General features: G+C 37.9%; 1 protein-coding gene across 2 annotated transcripts; it reads right to left on the reverse strand.

Moving 5' to 3' along the window:
* Positions 1-1,455: 1,455 nt before the first annotated feature.
* On the reverse strand, positions 1,456-20,684 carry LOC112528328 (protein VAC14 homolog). Of its 2 annotated transcripts, none has more exons than XM_025139340.1 (20): positions 20,209-20,684; positions 19,930-20,043; positions 19,799-19,864; positions 14,189-14,278; positions 14,000-14,119; positions 13,884-13,912; positions 13,644-13,786; positions 13,448-13,542; positions 12,553-12,639; positions 12,322-12,429; positions 11,950-12,041; positions 11,757-11,838; positions 10,758-10,823; positions 9,515-9,630; positions 9,296-9,416; positions 8,941-9,102; positions 8,641-8,769; positions 8,403-8,471; positions 3,104-3,394; positions 1,456-1,889 (listed from the first exon to the last, which is right to left on the reverse strand). In XM_025139340.1, the coding sequence occupies exons 1-20, from the start codon at positions 20,296-20,298 to the stop codon at positions 1,776-1,778; spliced, it is 2,184 nt and encodes a 727-aa protein (XP_024995108.1). In that variant the 5' UTR covers positions 20,299-20,684; the 3' UTR covers positions 1,456-1,775. The 2 variants fall into 2 exon arrangements, with proteins under 2 accessions (XP_024995108.1, XP_024995107.1); XM_025139339.1 differs by having other exon boundaries at positions 1,456-1,898.
* Positions 20,685-22,849: the final 2,165 nt, after the last annotated feature.

Consider the following 22,849-nt stretch of genomic DNA (forward strand, 5'->3'; position numbering starts at 1 on the left):
GGTCATGGAGAGCATCAACGTCTCGTTCGACGATAAAGAGCAAATGACTTCAGAGTACTCCATCTCTCAACTCAAGCTAAACCAAGTGACTTCTGATTTCCTCTTGAAGTCAAGGGAATTAGAACTCGAGGAGCTATTCCAAGACTTCTTTGGTGATGAAGTCATCTTTGGTGTGCAACCAGAGATGCCTCTGTACGCGTTCAAGAAAAGCCACAACCTTTAGGTACATCTATCTCTAGTCCTTTTAACGCATCTTCTCCTTCTTGTGATCATGCAGATCCAGAACCAGATCCAAGCAGCTCTGTACCAGAGCCCGTGTTTTAGAACCAGAGAATAACATCTTTGTATCCGAACCTGGACCTTCTGTACCACTGCCCTAGGAGGAGCCTGTAGAGACATCATCACCAACAAGGGACTTAATGCAAAACATTCCAATTGAGCAAGATTTTCGAACTCCTCCAACTCCACATCCTCCTATGACAAGATGGACAAAAGACCATCTCTCACACCAAATTATTGGTAATTCTTCCCAAAGCGTAAAGACCAGAGCTATCATTGCAAACGAATGTTAGTATTTAAAAAGTGCAAGTAAAAAGCTCTTGTCCAAGCCAAGAGGACTTGCTATCTAGAAGCAGCCAGGAACCAGAGCTCGGATACAGAGAAGATCAAGATTGAAGTCGCACGCCAATGACGCTAAGTACTCGGGATGCAAAGCCCGAGTCCTGGACACAGAGCCTCTGCATAGTACATGCAAAGCCTCTGGGTCTCAACTTTGACCGTCTACATAATGGTTCCTTGGCCAGTCTCTATTATACAAGTCATCCTGTCTCCTTGCAACACGTGTGCATAAACGGTTACTACACTTATTGCACGTGGAGACAGCAGACTAGTGGACACGTTGACCTTACAAAGATGTCTTTTCTGGAAGATGCCTTTTTCAGAAACGCCTATAAATAGGTAATTCCTCTAAGGTATTCCTCACCAATTGAAGACCTCCTCCTATCTTCGAATTTTGTTGAAGACATTTTGCTTCCTGGGTCAATACAAATAGTTATGAATCTTTTACAAGTAAAAATCCTAACTTTTTCTATTCCAAAATATAAGCTATATATACCGGACTCCCAACTATAAAAATATTATGAAGATACTTAATTGGATACTAAGAGACTTGATACAAATTGTGAACATATGAATCTTTAAGCTTTAATTGACCAACAAGAAATTCTTTCAAATTTCCTTGATCGAATGAAAATTCTTAAAGATAAAAGAGTTGGCATCACAATCTACAGAGAGGATCCAATGAATTACATTCAAAACATAAAGCTTAAGGTTCAGATGTTACAATATTAGGATTATATCTGATGGAAGTCAAACAAGAATTCTTTTTCCCAAGTGTTTAATCAGATACTATAACTATTATTTACAAATCCGATAGTTAAGACCAACACAATGAAATGCATAGATTGATAATATGATTATGGTTGAAAAATCAAATGACAAAAATAGACAGCAGTAGATGGAAACTCCAGTACTAACCAAAACCATCTGGGAACATGACATTGACATTATTGTTTCCTAAAGAAAACTAAAAATTTCTTATTATAAGTAGGGTAGCACATTGACATCTACCTGCCTTCCCTGTGGTTTTCAATAAAAACAACACAACCACAGGACCAAGTGTCTCCACCAGCATTCATGACTTCAACAACCAAAACAAAACACTACGATATACAATTTACACTTTTATACCAGACCAACAAAATACAACTCAATCTTCATAGGACTAGTTGTCCTGGACCTTTTCTGGAGGATCTTGAAGGAGGCCTGCTCATCTCTCCCCCACCCGAACCTCCCCTCACTTCTTCCGCTTTTTCCACATCCTTCACCTCCTGCACACACTTGTAATGTTTTTTCTTTAAATAAAAATAAGTCGGTTCCTGTTCTTAAACAAAGGGTGTGCATACGTTGGTTCCGAACTAACCACCACTGGCTAAACAAATTAACAGAAAATTCAGTTCTTGGTTAGGTCCAGTCCAGAAAGGGTTCAAACCTTTCTTACTTCTTTACAGAAGATCTCAAAAGTGTGCATGTATATACACTTCTGAGGTTCATTATATGATATTTTAAAGCTGAGAGAATAATAAAAAAAATTGTATTATCAACTTCAAAAATAGAAAATTCAGACAACATCAAGAAAATCGAAAACAAATCAACCTATTCGGTTCCAGTTCACAGTTCTAGTTTTCCAATTTTAGTCCCTCAGGGCGCGTTTGATAGGTGGACAAATTGGACTGTATGGGCAAGAGTGAGGTGGTTAGGTGAAAGAATTGTGGACGGTTTTGGGGTTTTAATTTCATATTGGTAGTTTAGTAATTAACCAATCTTGTTCCATCCCATCTTCCTAATTCTTATTCCACTTATTTTGGTGGGACAGGTCAGAAAGATGCATTTTTGTACCCACTCAATCCTGTTGAGTCCCAGTGAATAACAAGTTTCTGTTCTGTCCTATCATGCGTACCAAACTCACCCGAAAGTGTTACTGGGTAGGTCCTTGCTAAGGCTCTTACCGGGTAAGTTTCTTGGTCCTTGCCATGCTCACCCGGAAGGTAAGAGCTTACCAGGTAAGCATTCACTGACTAAGAGTCTCTCCCTCACTTACCGGGTAAGATTCTCAGTCCTTGCTACAGCTCTTACCAGGTAAGTTTCTTGGTCCTTGTCATGATCACCCTGAAGGTAAGTGACACCCGATAGGAATTAACCTGGTAAACGGCCCCTTAGTTTTGACACAAACATATTTTTCTACTTTAGATGCTACCTGAATTTGACTCTTCCTATGAACTACCATTTCATGCATGTCTAATTGCCCACAATGATGTTCCAAAAGAATACTGATAGGCTTGTAAGATTAATAAGTAGAATAAGTAGTATTATGAAGACAAAAGAGTAAAATGATATGCCCATGCGAGAAACTAAGGGGAATCTTAGTAAACATTTCAATGTGCTAATGGGAGGGCATGCTTTTGCCACCCTACAACTTCTAGCTTTACAATATTAGACACATGTATGACTTCCAAAATCCAAGTAAAAAAGAAGAAAGACAAACCTTTGAGGATATGGAACTGTTGCGTAACCGTGCTTGCGATTTTGAATGCATGCGATGCTGCTGTTGCATCTGTCCAAATTGTTGCAGCGAAGATGCAAAGTTTATTCCATTATGCACGTTATGAGAATCTTCATTCATGCTACCATCTTCCGAGAAATGTATCCCTGTTGACATGTAACCAGTATGTGCAGAAGGGTTCCCTGATGATGTACGTCTGATTTGCTCCTTGTTGAAGGAATACGAGGGTACTGTCTTCAAACGAGTCCTTAAGATCTTAAATGCAGCACTTTGCTGTAAATACATGAAAATGAAGGCTGAATATATAAACATCAGTAGCCCCAAACTCGTGTTCACTGTTAAAATTAGCTCCAAAATTACAATTTTAAACTGATCATACGGGAATTTAAGTGGTATTTGGGAACCTTAATTGGTATGTGCAAACCAACAAAGAAAACTTGGTTTAACCGAAAGCTGACAGAAATGATCTTTCTAATTGAAATTTTGATGAGAATCCTAATATTATAGCCCAACATGTCCCAAGCCCAAGAGTGTTTCAAGTCTACTCTAGAAGGGCGGGCAAATCAGGAAAGTGGCTAATAAAAATTTCTGTTAAGAGGAGTGAGAAGAGAATAAAGGGCGTGGGGAGTGAGTGCATGGTGGTATGGAGAATTATCTTTTTTGATTGGCTCTTAGCTTGGTAGCTTAGAGAGAGGGATTTTCCCTGGATTACTTGTGGTTGTTTTCTATGTTTTACTCTGCTAATTCAATCAAATCTTCCTTCGTCCTATTCTCTATTCTCTGTTAGTTAAATTGTTTCTATCCAATTATCTCATCTCTATCATTGGTCCGACCTGCCACGACCTGCCGTTTCTTTTATCATGGTTCAACCTGCAATAGGAACACGTTCTCAAACTGCTCGTTTCGATCAACACGACGAGCAGATCGCTAAAATTCAGTCGGATATCCTCGAAATCAAGGCATCAATGGATTCTGAACGTATTGAATCGGCGGAATTCCGTAAAGTTATGTTGGAGTGGGTGAAGCAACAGGATAAAAAAACCGATTTCGGACACTGGGGACGTTTCTCGAGTCGATGTGAACACCCCTCCACCTTTCAACCCGAATGGTATAGATTTCATGCGTTTCATGACGGGGAACACCAAACAAACAGGGTTTGGAGGAGGATCGCAGGATGGACTACCATGGGCTATGAAAAAGATCAAATTACCGGAATTCTGTGTATTCGATCCTCCGGGGTGGATTCAAAAAGCCAACCTCTACTTCGAAATTAATGATACTTCTTCTAACTTACGTATTCAATTGGCACAATTAAGTATGACGGGTGTAGCCCAACACTGGTTCACGATCGTTAATCAGATTTATGATTCGATTTCGTGGGAACAGTTTCACGCTGAGCTGCTCCAACGTTTTAGTGGTTTGGAAATTCAAAATCCCTATGAATAATTATCAACGATCAAACAATGGGCATCGATTTATGATTATATCGATGACTTTGAGTATTTGTTATTGTTGGTTCCCAAACTACCGCAATCGCAGTCGTTAGGGTATTTTATTGTTGGATTGAAAGATGAGGTCAAGCGTTGGATTCAATTACATCATCCTCAATCACGATTAGATGCTATGTATCTAACCAAGGATATCGAAGGAATGCTTCATCCTACGTCGACGAATCTATCTTTGTCCCGATTTCATTATCAACATGGGCCTGGAACTGGATTCTCAAAAGAAATTAGGCCCAATTTGGGGGGTCGTTTGGACCAAATCAGGCCCAATTTGCTTTCCTCGTCCGACAAAAACCCTGCTATGGGGCGACCGCAGAACAATCGCTCCTCTTCTCTTCCGCGTACTCAGGGTACGACTTCGACCGAGTTTGGTCAGTTGTTTAATAGAAATCGGGGCTTCAAATCTCTCACACGAACAGAGTGGGAGGATCGTAGGAAGAAGGGGTTGTGTTTTCGGTGTGGCCAACAGTTTGGGCTAGCGCATAAGTGTTCGGAGGGTCAACTTCGAGTTTTATCATTGGGCGACGATGAATCAGGCGACAAGGATGGGTTGATTACCAACCTCGAAGCTGACATAAATTCGGCATCCCCACCTGAGGATGCAAATTCCGCAAGTTTGTGTTTGGCACTTGAATTTCTCGGGGATTCGGCTGAGTATGCTTCAGGGGTAAAACCCTTAAATTCGAGGGCGCCATAACGAATATTCCAGTAATAATTTTGGTTGATAGTGGGGCTACCCACAACTTTGTCTCTCGAAAGTTAGTAAAGTCTCTTGGACTGTCTGTGGAGTTTTTTGCCGGAATCAATATTCAATTGGGGGACGGCCATCGAAGTCACGTCAATCAGCGATGCCCATTGCTGAAAATTAGAGTGGGACCGTGTGAGTTTGTAATAGCAGCCTTGGTTTTTGACATGGGGCATTTGGATTTGGTTCTCGGCATAGAATGGTTAAAAACCTTGGGGGATGTGATCCATAATTGGGAAAGATCGTCGATGAGGTTTGTTTTTCAAGGCGTCTCGGTTCTTCTCCAAGGATTGACTAAGTCGGAACGTTCCCAAGCTTCCTTGCAATCATGGTTGTGCTTACCGACCTCGAAGGCTTCATCATGTCAACTATAGGCCCTGTCAAAGAAGAGTTTACTCCAATACAGCACCAACAATCACTCGTCTTAATCGAACGATTTAGTGAAGTATTTCGTGAACCATCAGGGTTGCCTCCTTCACAGCCACATGATCATTCCATCTCCTTGGTTTCCCCACACGAACCAATATGTGTTCGACCTTACAGATATCCCCATATTCAGAAATCCGAGATCGAAAGGCAAGTTCAAGAGCTATTAAAACTGGGAATGATTCGGCCGAGTAAGAGTCCTTTTTCGAGTCCAGTCATCCTTGTCCTTAAGAAGGACAACTCTTGGCGTATGTGTGTCAATTATAGAGCCCTTAACAAGACGACTATTCCAGATAAATTCTCAATTCCAGTGGTTGAGGAACTCATTGATGAGCTCAAGGGAGCCAAATTCTTCTCCAAATTGGATTTGAAATCCGGCTACAATCAAATCCGAATGGAGCTGATGAGTATTGAGAAGACGGCCTTCCGAACGCATGACGACCACTATGAATATCTTGTGATGCCTTTTGGGCTCTCAAATGCCCCGACAACCTTTCAAGCGGTTATGAACGATGTCTTTAGACCATTATTACTAAAAACGATAGTGGTTTTTTTCGATGACATACTCATTTACAGTCCCTCGTGGAATCAACATATGGTGGATTTAGAAATTGCCTTGAAATTCTTATGGAAAAACCATTTTGTGGCCAATCAGAAGAAATGTTCATTTGGCCAAACTTCCGTAGAATACTTAGGCCACATTATTAATGGCAAAGGTGTAGCTATGGATCCTAAAAAATTTGAAGTGGTTTTGGATTGGTCGGTCCCAAGACACATTAAAGGGTTACGGGGATTCTTGGGTCTCACAGGCTATTATCGGAAATTCATAAGGCACTACGGAAGTATTGTGAGGCCAGTCACGGATTTGATAACTAAGGATGCGTTTGGGTGGAGTGATGAAGCACAACAAGCTTTTGTTTCTTTAAAGGAAGCAATGGTGATTGCACCTCTTTTGGCTCTGTCGGACTTCCGGTTACCATTTGTGGTTGAATGTGATGCGTCTGGACGCGGAATAGGAGTCGTCTTAATGCAACAAAACAAGCCGTTGGCTTATTTCAGCAAGGCTCTAGCCTCTTAGCGACTGAAATTTGGCAAAATCGGCATATGAAAGAGAAATAATGGTGTTGGTATTAGTTGTTCAACATTGGCGATCATATTTGTTGGGAACACGATTCGTGGTCTACACAGATCAAAAAAATTTGTTACAACAAAGAATTAAGACGAATCAACAAAATTGGGTGGCCAAGTTATTAGGGTACGATTTTGACAATTGTTACAAGCCAGGACGCAAAAATCGAGCGGCGGATGCTTTATCTCGAAAAGCCATTGATGGGGAACTTCATCCTGTGGTGTCGACACCAATTTGGTTACAAGGATCGCAGCTTTTGGACGAAATCCGTGTGGACACGGGAATTCAGAAATTGTTGGCGGAGTGTGAGGCTGACCACTCGCGTCACCCAGGGTTCTGCTCTTATCATGTTATTGCTGAAAAGAAAAACCGAATTCCTCTATTTGATGTCGATTCACCCACATTGAAACCATATAGACAAATGTCGGTGGCTCAACGTATTCATCAGAAGTTGGCGGCATGATTTTTTGGTCCATTCAAGGTACTAGAAAGGATTGGGCATGTGGCTTATAAGCTGGAACTGCCACTGTCATAAAAAATACACCCTGTTTTTCACGTGTCTTTGTTAAAGAAGGTTGTTCGAATGCCTACAGAAAAGTGTTACCTCCTGAGTTGGAGATAGGGACAACCGATATGTTAGTTCCGGCAGTTATTTTGGCTTTCGCATGATTACGGAGCATAATGAGCAAGTTCTTCAGTGGCTGATCCATTGGAAGGGTTGTCCAGTAGAGGAGGCAACATGGGAAGATGCAACAAGTATTCAGATCCAGTTTCCAGAAGCAAGTCTTGAGGACAAGACTTTTTCTGAAGGAGAGAGTAATGATGAGAATCCTAATATTTTAGCCCAACATGTCCCAAGCCCAAGAGTGTTTCAAGTCTACTCTAGAAGGGCCAAAGGAGCAAATCAGGAAAAAGTGGCTAATTTTTCTGTTAGATGAGTGAGAAGAGAATAAAGGGCGTGGGGAGTGAGTGCATGGGGGTATGGAGAATTATCTTTTTTGATTGGCTCTTAGCTTGGTAGCTTAGAGAGAGGGATTTTCCCTGAATTACTTGTGGCTGTTTTCTATGTTTTACCTGCTAATTCAATCAAATCTTACTTCGTCCTATTCTCTGTTAGTTAAATTGTTTCTATCCAATTATCTCATCTCTATCAAATTTGCTCTTAAATGATGGAACATATAGCAACTTCCATTTAAATCCAACCATTGATTCAGTGCATTAAGATGCAGGTTTCTTGGACATGAATGGCGAGTAAAGAGTAGGATTTATCTTGTTTAAGCTCTACAGTATGCTTTCTATCTATAAAAGGGGCATCTTTCTAGCAATGATCTAGACTGACAACTACCACATACATGATTCAGTTATCTTTGTTTCCTCTTGTCCTGTCTACAAAGACCCACAGTCATTCATCCTTCACATTTTTGTATTCATGTACTTATCCGGAAAAGGAAGGCAAATCATTTCAACAATACAAACCTGAGGAAGTAACATCAGAAGACCATAGAGGGATTTTAACAACCATATATATCTTCCAGGTTCAAGAAGCTGCATGTAAGATAGAAAAGCTTAAATAGTCGGGGAATGAAAAAATACAAACAAGGATGAAAAAAGAGCTGAGGAACCAAGTCTAAACTTTGAGAAAGTGAACTTTAAACTTTGTTTCTAACTAAAGTTCCACTTTTAACATGACAGAAATGAACAGCGACCAAAGTACCTGCAGCCTAAGGTAAGCAAAAATGGGAGTTTCTAATAGGTGTATCAATTTGTCCAGTTGAACCAAGAATCTGACGTTAATATCCTCCTCGGTTAGAGATTGAATGACAGAACTTGCATGCTGGTAAGCCTATGACATGCCAAAAAGAACGCGAGAAGAGTATTAGACTTAATATGAGGATAATGTAATCTCCTGATTTTGAGCTGCCTTTGTGTGAAAGATTTGAGAAAGCAAGAGCATAAGAGAGAGGTTACAGCAATATTTAGATAGGCATCGCACAACAAAGTATTTAGGCCTTGCCTGTGCTAATAAGCAGAGACTTATTATGGCCATCGATGAATGGCTCCATGAGGCATATAGCGAAAGAAAGAAGTCTTTTCCAGCAGCATCAACTAGTGACAGCTTTAAAAGATCTCGTAGGTCAGACAACTCAGAAGAAGTAAGCAAGATCAAATTTAGAGCCTGAAATACAATGAAAAACAAAACATGGTTAAGTCAAAGATCTTACAAGCTGCATATGAATCACTATTCTTGATAAAGTTAGAATTCTGTAATGACCCGTAACAGGGCAATTTAAAGTTCAAATGCTCTGGTTACTACGATATATCAATTTCGATACCCCTGGCATTGTATAAAGAATATAATAGGAAAATACCTGAACCATAGTAGATGCAAAATCCAGGTCTGCTTCCCCCTCGAGAATCTTGGAGAGCTCCCGGTAAACTCTTTCAGCATCTAAAAGTACACAAAGTTGGCGAATAATCAAAGCACCACGCCTGCAGGGGCAAACAAGAAAAGATCGACAAAGAAATCCATCAAAATAAGAAAAGGGCGGTTGAAAAAGAATATTAAGAAAAATAAGAATAGAGATCACCTTTCCAGGAGAGCATGATCCATCCGGAACTTATGAACTAAGAAAACAACAAGCTGGCGGAAGTTATATTGGTCTTCCGCTATGGCTGCATGCACCTCCAGCACCAGGAGCACTACCTACGAAGGCACCATAAACAATTAAAGCATATATAAGATAACCTCCATCAGAACTGATAAACAACTACTCCCTCCTTTCGTTAAAGATTGCAGCATTTGACATGACACATGGTTTAAGCAAAATGTTTAACCATTTGGCAAATATTAAGAGAAACAAATCTATCATGTGGATCCAAGAGAATGCTATCGATTTATCTGTAATGACGATAATGGAAAAATAGGTAATTTTAGATTGGAATCATATGGGATGGAGGAAGTTAGACAAGGTAACATTCCTGCAGCCTGATAAAGTGAGTCTAAGCAATAAGAAATTGGTAGAAGTTCACTAACCCATGGCCATGCCATAGATAGATATATTCAATATATACTCAGACATAGAGGTCCCATGCTGATAGAGATTAAGGGCACATGAGATAAAAGGGCATATAATTATGCACGCACCTACATCTATTTTATTTCTTCCAAAGAGATTTCAATCCCAGCTGTCAGTTTGGGAAGACAATAAATGTCTCCAGTAAAGAAAGACCTTTAGAAGAACCATCAGGCCTCACTCTTAACCTTCATAGCTCATAGACCAAAAGGTGGTATTACAGCCAAATTGAGGATTTAAATTCTTGATAAGCTACTCAATTGCCCATATCCAAAAGAGGATGCATGAAAAGGAAGACCCAATAATGATGCTTGCACCCTGTTTTTATGCAAGTACTTCAAAGGTCAAATCCGATTGAAATTCTCAGAAGCCTATGACTTGAATAGCAATCTCCCTGAAGGGTTACTGCTGGTACAACATAACTACACAGCTTTGGACCAACTATCATAAAAATGCAACATCGCTGAATTTTCATGAATCATGATGAACCAAACCACAGTCTGATTTTTTGACGAAGGACACCATATGTTCTAAAAATTACGCTATGAAAAAACAACGGGAAATTGGAAAAAGAGAACAGAAGAATTGCTTAATTGCAGAACAGAACATACCCCACTCCCCCTACCCACCCCTCTTCCTGGGGAGAATTGATAAAAAATAATCGTAGACAACTTTTTTTTTGGGGGGGNGTTACACAAGTAGATGTGATGCAAGAAGATGAAACAAAAACCGGTTACAAAGCCAGAGAAAAGATTACCTGATCTGAGGGATCTGATAGTGACTTCAGAAGTGTTTCAAAAATATCATGCAGAAAAGACAGGACCTGTTAAACACATGAGAGGTCACAAATGAACCTGTTTTCTTATTTATTAAGATATCAATCATCAATATGTTGCAAGACCAGAAAACACATTAATCTAATGCAAATCAGAACAGTATCGTTTATAATATTGACAAAGTAGGACCAGAAGTCCATCCTGGAAATCAATATGCCAATATAGACGCAAAACAGTATTTAGGGTTTCCTTTTTCTTGGTTGTGGCCAATACTAAACAGATCTGCTTTCAACTTGCAGATATAATTCAATCTAATTTAAGGACAAGGAATCAAAAAATGTTCAAAAAGTAAGTGCCAAGCAAAAGATACAAAACAATGCCATGTTTAGCAAGACGAGCATTGAGGTCAGGAAGAAGCCTAACATACATGAAAAACAATGCTATTTTATCCATTTAACATCTCGATATATCCATTTTGTCTTGTATGGCAATGAAATAATGGATATGTGACTGTGAGGATCCTAGAGTAGAGATGAAACCAAACAAACCCAGTAAATCCCACACAGATGTATGGTTTTTTTTTTTTTGGGGGGGGGGGGGGGGGGGGGAATGCACACAGACCATTCCCCTGGCTGCTTCTGTCAAGGTCCTAGAATAATGTAAGGACTCAAAATTCCAAACCAATTAGATACTATCCAAGTACGGAGATTTCTGTAAGACAGAAAAAATAAACAGAAAAGCTTTCTACACAAAATACTACATAGCATGAGTGTGTCCAAACTTTGAACACAATAGCTAACAGCCAAAACCTCTAACTCCCCCCTCTTGCAAAAGGTCACTTCAGCTTAAGACATGTATGTTGAGTCCTTGAGAAAAAACTCTTGACAATAAACTAAAAGAAAATAAAATTAGAAAATCTAAAGCAATATGGTAACAGTCATAGGAATAAACAGGTTCATTTACTGATAATCCATGGTTACCTCTGAACGGTGTCTATTCAAAAGGGATGAAATCCAATGCAATGACTCAATCCGAGTAGCCTCATGCTCACTAGATAACTGCCTGATAGATTGAGGAAAAATTATATTCAAGAACATATTTGCAGCACAAAAACTCTGGTATAAGTCTTTTAAACCCCATGCAAATTATTGTAACTTTAGTGCTAAGCTGGACCTTCTTGCAATTGAGAGGATTGCTCCAACATCAAATCCTTCAGCAGGCTCAGCCTTGATTGCACGGAGCTCTTCATTAGTTTCACGAGCTACCTGAAAGTCACAACTCAGTATATCAAACAAATATACAGCATATCATGTTGAGTGTGATGATGATGGCGGACTAAAAAACTAAGGAGGTTTTCCTCTTCCTCAGAAGCTACCTCTTAGCCGGAAGTTTGCTTGATAAATAGGTAAACGTTTGATGAACAGAAGAATGCCAAGAGCTCATTCTTAGCATGTTCTAACCTACTTCTTAGGAATTCAAAAAAAACTACTGGCATGCACCCTTGTGTCTTCCAACAAAGACTGCAGAAAGAAAATACAAACTTACAACTCGTATTTTCTCTTCTTTGTCTGCTATGCAAGGCAAGATAGCTCCCAATATATCAGCATAATAGGGTACAAGCTGGTCTCCGCCAAGTTTTACAAACTCGTTTATCTGCACAAACAGTTGTCTAATTAACACCTAAACAAGCATAGAGCCCAAATAACTCCAAAAATCACATAAAAAGATCAACTACAAGAAAATTATGCAATGGTCATATTGAGACAGTATCCTTACCCATGTTATCGCTGTCCAACGAGTAAATTCATCAGGGGAAGCTGCTCTCTGTACAAGTATTTCAGCCATGCGACCATAGTCTACAGACTTCAAGAGTAGGACTGCTAGAGTCAGAAATTTACAAATAAACAATGAAGACTGCTAGTGTAATATACATGTGAGAGTTAACTAGTTGCTTACCAGTGAGATGCAGTGGGATGCAAGACTATAGTAAAAGGAGCATGGAAAATTAATGCAATTTCTCATTAAATAAGAAAATTTCGAAATTTATGTTTGAATAAGATAGAAATTACAAGTGGTGATTCAACATGCCGTGCTAATTTCAAGACCCGGTAAAAAAACCAATAAAAATATATTGATATTGTGTCAAATTAAGGATCATAATTTATTTTTCCCGGTCTAGTTTGTTTAACTCAAAAACTATTACAATTTAAATATTTAGTTTAAAAATAAAGATATAATTCGTTTTGGTTTTAATGGAGCATCTTTTTATGTGGATAAAGATAGTGATGATATCTTTTATCATAATAGTAGGGGTCAATGATTATCTTGTATTTGAACATTTTTATTAGTTCGTTAATAGTTAGTTTTATGGACTTCAAATATCTTTAAAAGTGTAAGGATGCAATAATTACTTGTAAACTTGAATTTTATAGGACTACGCATTACTAAGCATACATAATGCTTTATAAGTTGTTTTTACCTAAATGCTTTATAATATAGTATAGACGATGATAAAGTTTCTAGTATAAAACCAGCAATTTCATCATTGAGTACACATAGTGGCACCAACTACCTGTCAAAACATTTGTTTGAATGCAAAGAGCATTGACAATACAGTAAATAGTACAATATCAGACAAAAGATTGCAGATTTCCTGCAAAAGAAGTCCTACCGGGGAGTTCTTAATCTCTTGAAGAAACTCTGAAAGTGCTGAATCAGCTTGTTGCCGGATCTCATGGCTGGAATCACTTAACATATTAAATAAACCTGGGAATATCACCATGTTAGTCAAGTCCATAAAGGTCTGTGACAAAGAACACATGAATTGAAAGATAACAGCCTATTAACTTTAAAATGAAACCTTTTACCATCAAGAAAATCAGGAAGAAAGCCCAGCATATCTATGTCTGGAACACTGTCTAATACCGTGATCCATCCCACCAAAAACTGGCGAACGTAAGGATTCAACACGTTCATACGCTCTCTCAACAATGGTATGAATTCCTCAATGCTGATAAAACAGAGCAGAAAAATAAATAAATTTTACATTCAAATTTAAAGTAGAACCATCAGCTATAGGACCCAAAAAAAACCCAGTATAGTCACACCTGAATTGATCACTCTCTGTCACGATGTCCTGTTTCCCAACAAGTAAGACAGAAATTCAGTAATCTGCTACACATAGGACATGGCCAACAGCTATAACATAGATGAGGCCACTTACCTTCACAAGTCTATCTAAAAGATGGGCAGCACTTTGTACATTGGGATCTGAGTCTGCTGAAAGCTTACATAACGCATCAAATATCTTGTTAAAGTGAAAAATGAACTCTCCTCTCACCACCTGCAAAAGGAATGAGGTAAGCCCACAATGTATTGCATCAAGAAGACTCGAGCCTGAATTCATTCTCACCTTTGCAATGTTGTATAAAGCTTCACAAGCATAATAGCGAACTCTGCTATCTTGATCGGAAAAAGAGTTTATCACTGGTGGTAGAATTTGCTGGAAGGTTGTATGAGAAAAAGAGGAGAGTTCAAAACCAGTAAAATTATGCAATGTTCGCATCAATTGATCACCTTTCCGTAGAAAATAGACGTAACTAGAGTATGTTATATGGAAAACAATGAATTCTAGCATCAAGTTACATGAAATATGCTTTTTGCATAAGCAGCTCCATCTTTTGTTTGTGAAAAACAAATTGCATTGATATGGATAACAAACAGATGCAAAGTGCAATCATGATACCTTAAAAGTCTTGAAAGAAAAAGGCTAGAATGCAACGACAATTGAAGAGAAAAAAACTGATTCACTCAACAATATGAACACTACAAACTTTGAAACGCCACAAGTACTTGAAAACGGCCTTCAAAACCAAGGACATTTGGCTTCCCAATTTACTGTTGTTGTTGCTTGACAATCGCAGGTAATTGATGGATGATGTCCAAGTTGGAACCAACTCTAAAAACCCCAAGAAAATTGAAAGAGCTATGTCCAAGTCCCAACAGATAATCAGTAAAGCACAACCGCCACCCAAAAATGGGTATCTTAATCAGTCAATGATAGGACAAAAACCAAAGAAAACTTAATTTCCCGTCCTAAGAGACAGAAATGGATGGCGATATAAGCTTCATTGGTGTGGTCGAGACAATCAGCTAAATCTGAGCATGGGGAATAATTGGCATTGGTGGAAGGACGGATAATGAGACAGCAGAGTGTCGATGGGCAAAACACAGATGCAAACATAACATATAGAGCCATTCTGGAGAAGAAATCGGAGATGACTTCTTGGCAATGACACATTTCTTTCTCTGTTGAATAAAGCAAGACGGTCGACAGAAATGAAGGCCCCATAATGAATCCAGATTTCTCTCACATTGCACAAATAGAGAGAAAACCAAGAGAAACCAAGCCATAGGCTACCCTTGGAGTGCAGAACCACGCACTTGAAAACACCACAAATCAAATGATGAGACAAACAAAAATATATCTTCACGAGTAATATGGTTAACTAAGATTTCACGGGGGTGGAATTTTTTCCCACTAGGAGGTCCGTCAATTAGTAAAATTTTATGGTAATATACACATATACATATATATACCTTTTTTGAGCGTGTGTATATATACTTCTGTATGTGTCCCTGTGTATATATATTTATGGCTTTGTGCATGTATATATACACACATTTTCATGCCAACCTCAGTTTCTACTATGACATTAGAAAGACATTGGGACTTGGCTATAAGCCTATAGCTAATGACTGAAAACATCATCAAATAAAACTTGTTGAAAGCTTGCATTGCTTTCAACATAGCCGCATCTCTTTTCGGAAGACGGTTGAGTCCCCCTTATTAAGTTTTATTTATATAACATAGTGGATTTCTTTCCTCTGCAGTACCTCGACGTGACATGAGCGTGAAAGGGATTATGTCCTTGAGAGCTATTAGCTGACTATTATCGAGGTCGAATAATGAAGAACGTAGCTTGTGCCATATGTAATTATATGATCACAGGACTCCCAGCACCTTGACGACCACATAACAAGATGGCATAGTTGTCATAAGTGTGGTAGGTCGTCAGCGCACAACATGCCGTTTAAGGATTTTCTGAAAGAAGGTGCACATTTTAGTCACTTCAGGGTTACTTAACAAAGCCTTCTTTAGAAGCAGTTCCTTGATGTACAGTCCTACCAGATATTTTCACCCTACATATTAACTACTGATTTTCTCCTTCATATGCTTAGATCTGACCTATTTTCTAAAGGTTTATCTCCCTTAATGGTGTAAAGAGAAAACAAGGGAAATGAAAAGCAGCAGCCAAGAGGTTAAACCATAGCATACAGGTACTGTTTCAACCACGAGCAACTAGCCCCATTACTCACGTTCATGAGATTGATGAAGATCTAGCTTATATTTTTAATCCACCTTGTATCAATACTTATGTTAAAATTCTGATGAATTTACAACTTTGATATCTAAAAGGTTAAGTCATAGAAATAAACTTTACTAATGTCTAAACAAGCATGGGTTTCACTTGAAATGGTAAAAGCATCTGATGCGTGCTTCAGAATAACACCCAAGCCCTTGGTCATCTCTAAGCTTAGAATGTACCTTGTACATTAACAACTATGAGAAATAGGAAGTCAATCGTGTTTGGTATAGTTACCAAGGAAGGCTTTTCATGTAGCTTACAGCTGAAACAAGTGGGCAGCAATATTAGAAATCCCATAAAAGGTGGTGGACAGATGTGTCAAAGGTGTAAACATTAATGTGTCTGATATAGATATGATTATACAACCCCCTTTAGAAGGTGGAGGGTGGATGTTTCAAGGCTCAAAACATTAATTTGCCTGTTACAACTTACAATACAGATAGAATTAGACAAACCCCTTGTTTTGGTACTTGATTTATGAGAATGAAAACAAAATTAATCATCTTCATCTCGAACTTCAGAAATATAAAAGAAATGATCCATATTCATTTTTATGATAAAAACCCAAAAAGAATCAAAAACCAGTAATCTAACAAAAACAAACAAATCATGTTTAAGAAGTCCAAGAAGAGTCCGAAATGACTTTGGATCCCTCAAATTTTATTTTCAAAAACCAAGTTTTATTTTCAATCTTGATTGAATCATGCCCTTTGTGTTCTTTCATATTACCCAAAACCTGGCAGGTGCAATAACCCAGACCAAGCTGGCAATTGCTACTAGATTCAAAAGGTTCACATGCGATGAAATACGGAAGGCATCTCACAGTTTCACACAAGAGATCATGAGAGATAGTGGTGCTATGAGTATCTTGTACAAGTGCATACCACCTGATACCCAAGTTTTCGCATTTATGCAGCTCCATAGGTCTCGAGACATCATGGCACAAAGTGATTTTGGAACCCTCAATTTTTATTTTCTAAGCCAAGTTTTAATTTAACTTCAATTTTAAAACCCACGCTTTTCAATTTCAATTTTGGTTTTTATTTGTTGGTTTTTAATTTATTTTTTGTTTTTCTCCTCGATCTTGAAGATGAAATGATGAAGTTTTTCTTTTTGTTTTTACTGTTGAAGATTAAGATGAAGATTAGAAATAACTTTTTTTTGTTTTTTTTTCTTTTTTTTTTTTTTTTNGAGAAATAACTTTTTTTTTTTTTTTTTTTTTTTTTTTTTTTTTTTGTTTTTTGTTCTCCATCTCGAAGATCAAGATGCAAAAGGGATGAAGATGAGGGTAGTTTGTTCATTTTACTTAATTTAAAAAAGCATTATTTTAAAATAAACCCCCATAGATATTTTTGTTAACCCATTAACTTTTTTGGCCTAAAAATAATTTGTTGGCCAAAATGGTGTATTTTATATGTGAACTCCATGACCCATCAAGAGACATAACAGTTCCCCGGTCTATCAGTCGTTTCCTGAAAATTACATATATGGTCTGAAATAGCATGATCCCTTGATGTATATAAATTATTATTACATGCATAGCAAGGTTTAGCGCAAAAGCACATGATCAAGGAAAAATTAACTACAACAAGAGCCTCTTATGCCCCACACAGAGTTCATGTATTTGTTTCAGAACCTAGGAATCTAATGCCGGGTACAAGTAGGACACTGCTATCTTATGCTTTCATCAAGATATTGATTAATCCTTCTGTCCCACCTTAGATAGCATGCACTAAAATGGCAAAAAGATCAACAACGTCTACTCTACAATTATAGACCAACAAAACAATAAAAACTGAATTGTTATCTAGCGGTAGTGCTATAGAAGAAAATGATTTTTAGGGACAAATCTAGTTCCCGAAAAATATTTCACACCCATATGTAAACGAAGTGCTGGGAACGGTTCATTAGCCCCACTTTCAAGTAGATTACCATCTACCAGACTGATAAACTTGCCTTACAGGAGTTGCACTAAACAAATGGAAAGGCATCCCATTAAGAACAGGTTTTTTTGTTCATATGTCAAGGGCTGGTAAGGTTTTGCGCATTGTATCAAATTAAACCATATGCGCCATCTCACATTTTTCATCAAGCAAATCTAAATCAAATTTTTGCATATAGATTCGTAAGAAAGTGAGGGAACCACTCAGTAACACCCAACCCCAGAATAGATCACCCTCCATCATATCCATAAAGTTTGTTGTTATAATAAGCAAGTCATCTACAAATGAGGAGACAATACAGATGCAAGAACAACAATAAGATCAACCTTGCAATCACAACTAAAATGCAAGAGAAACTCACTTAAAGCTCCAACTGAGGTATGACGATTCAAATCCATATCATCCAATGTCAAATGAATATGAATCCTATACGAGCTCTCGGTTGAATTAGATACCCTTCCGATTAATTTCGAGAATTGTGGTTGCGAATTTGGTATTCAAGTTTGATCACCTCTAAATAAATACGTATTGATAATCATCCACAAGTGATCTACAATGTAGATTTTGGAATGCAAGAATTAGCGGCCAAGATTGACATGAGGGGGTAGTATATACAGATTTAAGGTAGTCGAATATACTAGAGGAGTCCATCTGAGACAAGAGTCCGTGAAAGATGTTATTCACATCCTAGAACCATTAGGGGTTCACCTCTATAATTTACGTTGAACCTACGTAATTGAGCTAAAGACTTCTTGCTGTTATAATAGTAGATAGTAAAATAAAAAATTAACAGATACACACACAGAAAAAACGAGGAAAAATAAAGTTGACTGATCACCATGCTAAGCTATCTAATCTTATTTGTAAATGTACTAATTCTGGACCTGGAGCAAATCCAAAGCAACCACAAATTTATAAATTTTCATCATCGAAGGGAACCTCTCTTTCTGACAGCAGCTTCCAATGGCTATAATCAGGAGAGAGAATGGCCACTAGCTCACATGTATTTTCTAACAACAATGCTCATCAAGCCAGTCCATTGAAGCGATGCCATAGGTTGGGCTTGTTAAGCCAACAAAATTTTAGTTTCTATTCAAGGTGTAAATTATTATTCTTTTAATGGTTATTTGGAGACTTGGGGAAGGGGCCAGATTTATCCTGACGGGAGCAAGAGTAACAATAAAGTTTCTGAATCAAACCGAAAAACAATGGGCGCCATATTCTAGGAGCCCAAACTATGTGATTGAATAAATCCTCCTAAGCACCACCTCTATATTGTGTATCATTGCTATTACTTCAAGAACCTTAGCAGACAACAGATCACAACAGGAACAACTCTGAGAAATAGACCAGGCTGTTCTGGTGAAATAGAACAATCAGACAGAATCTCTTTCGATCAAGAAAGAGCTGACACACAAATGAGTCATGACTACCAGAATCTCTTTCTTAATCAGGTTCCTAGTTAGGGAATCCGATAGATGTTGTGTCAGAAATGTAAAGACACATAATAACTAGTTAACTACTCTATGTTACATTGCATACGTTTTATACTGACTGCACAAATCTAACTAGCATATTATTAAGGTTTAAACCCTATATTTGTGTTTGTATAGCATACCAAGAAAAATAGTCAAGGAAATTAATCCAAACCTCGAGATGTTGTGCAGCTTCAGCACTCAAACCAACAGTAGCTGCAGCCAATCCAATCAACCCTCCCTATATATATGACCATCAAATGATTAACAACGCCAAGTAAAATTTTACAATTATTCTTGCAATACCTTGCGGTGATTTGCTTGGGGGGAGTAAGTGTACTCATGAGTCAATAAATTTATCACAGCAGTAATCCTATCATGATCTCCAGCAGCCGTCAATTGCTTCACAATTCCTTCAACCTAAACAAACATCACCAAAATCATCAACAATGTCCAAAACCCTAACAAAAGCATCACGGACCAAAAATTGAAAAAAAGAACAAAAACAGCACAGTTCGTATTGACTAAAATAACATATAGAGCACATTTCAAAATTGATTAAAATAACCAAAAAGCAACACTAACCTCAAGCGCCGCATTTTTTCGCTTCTCATATAACTTGTCAGAGAGGTTCCGCAGCACGGCCGCCGGAATGGCAGATAAAGCATCCGCCATACCACACGATGATTATAAACAAAAAAAGAAGAAGAAATTAAATCCTTATTTAGTAAGAGCAAGGCGGATGATAATCAAAGTCGTTTTCTGATCTTCTCTTGCTGGAATCGGAACATCTCCTCCATAAACTTACAACTAACAATAACAACAAAGTTACAGAATTGAGAAAACGAGGTGAATTTCAGGAATTTGGAAGAAAAATTGGATGAGTTGCAGATCTAAAAGGGAGTTTGGTGTGCGTGAATTGAATTGAACGGTGACGGAAGGAGACGCCGGAGATCTGTCGGAGGGGGCGGTTTCTTAGTTCTCAAGGGCGTGTTTTGGGGTTTGTATAACGCGTGATAAGTTGGGAGTTGATCACAGAAGTTTGCCAGCTTTTTGAGCCCAAGGTCAATTATGTAAAACTACTCAAAGTTTATATTATCCTTGTAAATAGTAAAATAAATTACGGATTTGGTCCCTATAGTTTACATTTCTACCTATAATGGTCTTAAAATAAAAATAAATACAGATATGATATTTTCAAACTTATTGAGTCCCTCTCACCAATAACATGTTAAATCCCTCTGTTAATTATTGCACATGCCCCTCACATGAGGGCCAATTTCGTCCTTTTGGTTTTTCCCTCTCTTTTCAATGCATATTTAACTATTCATTCATCCATTACCTCATTTTCTTCCTTCTCTCAATTGATTATTCGCCAGCCTGCTTGAATAATACATGTCTTTCACAAAAGATGGTTCGATGTCAGTGGCAGCCGGTATCATTAAAATTTCGTAGACAGTAACAAATGCAGGACAACGCTTGTATTGTTGCTCAAGAATGGTAACAATTTTAACATTTTCCTATTTTTGTGGTTTACCCTAAATGTTAGAATCTTTGATTTTGATTTTGATATGTGGATTCATTAGTTTGTATGAAGGGACTTGATATGCTTGAGCCATGACAACAATTTCTGGGTTATTGGGGTCTAAGAACAAGGTTGAAGAAAACATCGTAGCAGCTAAAAATAGAAGATTGAAGTATGTCTTGTATATCAGTTGGTTGGCAAATGTCATTTATGTATTTATTTATTTATTGATCTAAGTTGTTGTAAGAGGTTGTAATGACTTTGTATTTTGATTTAGGCTATTAATGGCATCACCTATTCAATCTTTTGTAACCAACATGTGTCGTAAGCTTTTGTGTGGGTTAATGAAGTTAATTTTACCTTCATCTTTAACTTTCATTGGGATTATAGTGTCATTTGGATTTTACATTTTAATATTGGGTAATGCAAACAAATTTACATGCCAATTCATTGCAAAAAACCTTCAAATACCAATTTAACGACAAACCAATAAATGGTAAACATAAGAAACTTAGATTGAACCATTTCATTGGCATACCAGTTTAACTACAATCCAAGGCCATGTCATACAACCATCAGATCATATTTTGTACCAAAAGAACGGTCATCGAGTATTTTGTACATTAAAAAACAATTATCAAAGTAAGTTTTACCAAAAAAAGGCATCTGATCTATGTTCCTGCCAGAAGCTATTGTGTGACCAGCCATGGCTATTAGGGAGCTTGTCCTTTGCATGTACGAGAGTCGTGTCCTAGATGATTGCATTTGACATACCTTACAGTTTTCCCAATTCTCCTCAGCTTCCTTCCTCCTTTAGTGATTTCTTCAATTGTCTTATTCCTCCTTTTCTTTGGTCTCCCTATTTGGGTGTGAAATGCTAGTGGAATCAACTTGGTTGGACAAAGTGACTTTGACCACATGTTTCTACCGATAACTAGTTGAACTTTGAAAGAGTACATCCGCATCCATGTTTTCAAGAAATATGTTGGGTGAACCCATATTTTAGGAAATGCCAACATCTTGCTTATTGTTTGTCATTTCCTATATGGTAGCCACAACATGTTTGCATGGGATTCTAGTAAGTTCCTAACGCCTGCAAGAACAGGTTCTCTCTTTCACATCTAGAACATAATGGTTCATCCATGGACTATTAACATGGTATTTGCAGACTCCATTCCAAACTACATTGTAACCCACAACTTCTTTCTTAGTTGCTTCCAACACTTTGGTATTGTTGGTGTTAGAGGTCCAACGGCCTTCTCAATTACCTTCTGGACGTTTACTCTCTTATTCAAGTAAATCCATATATACTCCAATGCTGAGTATATAGGTTTGTCTCCCATATCCAATAGTTGCTTGTTGAATACCTCACAGACGTTCAAGAAAATATTTGTGTGACTTCTTCTTGTTAGCATATAAACACCAATTAGCTAGTATATTGAAAGCCACTTTTGTCAATACATGAAAGATATATTACCTATGAAATGAGACATGGTCCAGTGATGTGGTGGTATTTTCTTAAGCCATTCATAACATGTTGGGTTAAGCTTTTTAATGTTGTACATCTCACTATCAAACTGTTGGATAGTATATGAAGTTGCACACCTCCATAACATGTCTTTGTATTGTTTACCCTTCCAAGACAACCTCATATTTTCATGGATATATCGTACACAATATCTATCTTCTGCACAGGGGAAT

This window comes from Cynara cardunculus, assembly GCF_001531365.2.
Source record: "Cynara cardunculus var. scolymus isolate 2C chromosome LG 15, CcrdV1, whole genome shotgun sequence".
Taxonomy (NCBI): domain Eukaryota; kingdom Viridiplantae; phylum Streptophyta; class Magnoliopsida; order Asterales; family Asteraceae; genus Cynara; species Cynara cardunculus.

Coding starts and splice junctions, on each gene's coding strand:
- LOC112528328 (XM_025139339.1), bottom strand. CDS start 20,298: ATGGCGGATGCTTTATCTGCCATTCCGGCGGCCGTGCTGCGGAACCTC. Junction 13,787..13,883: donor ACAGAGAGTGATCAATTCAG/GTGTGACTATAC, acceptor CTGTTTTATCAG/CATTGAGGAATTCATACCAT. Junction 1,899..3,103: donor ACAGTTCCATATCCTCAAAG/GTTTGTCTTTCT, acceptor AAACATTACAAG/TGTGTGCAGGAGGTGAAGGA.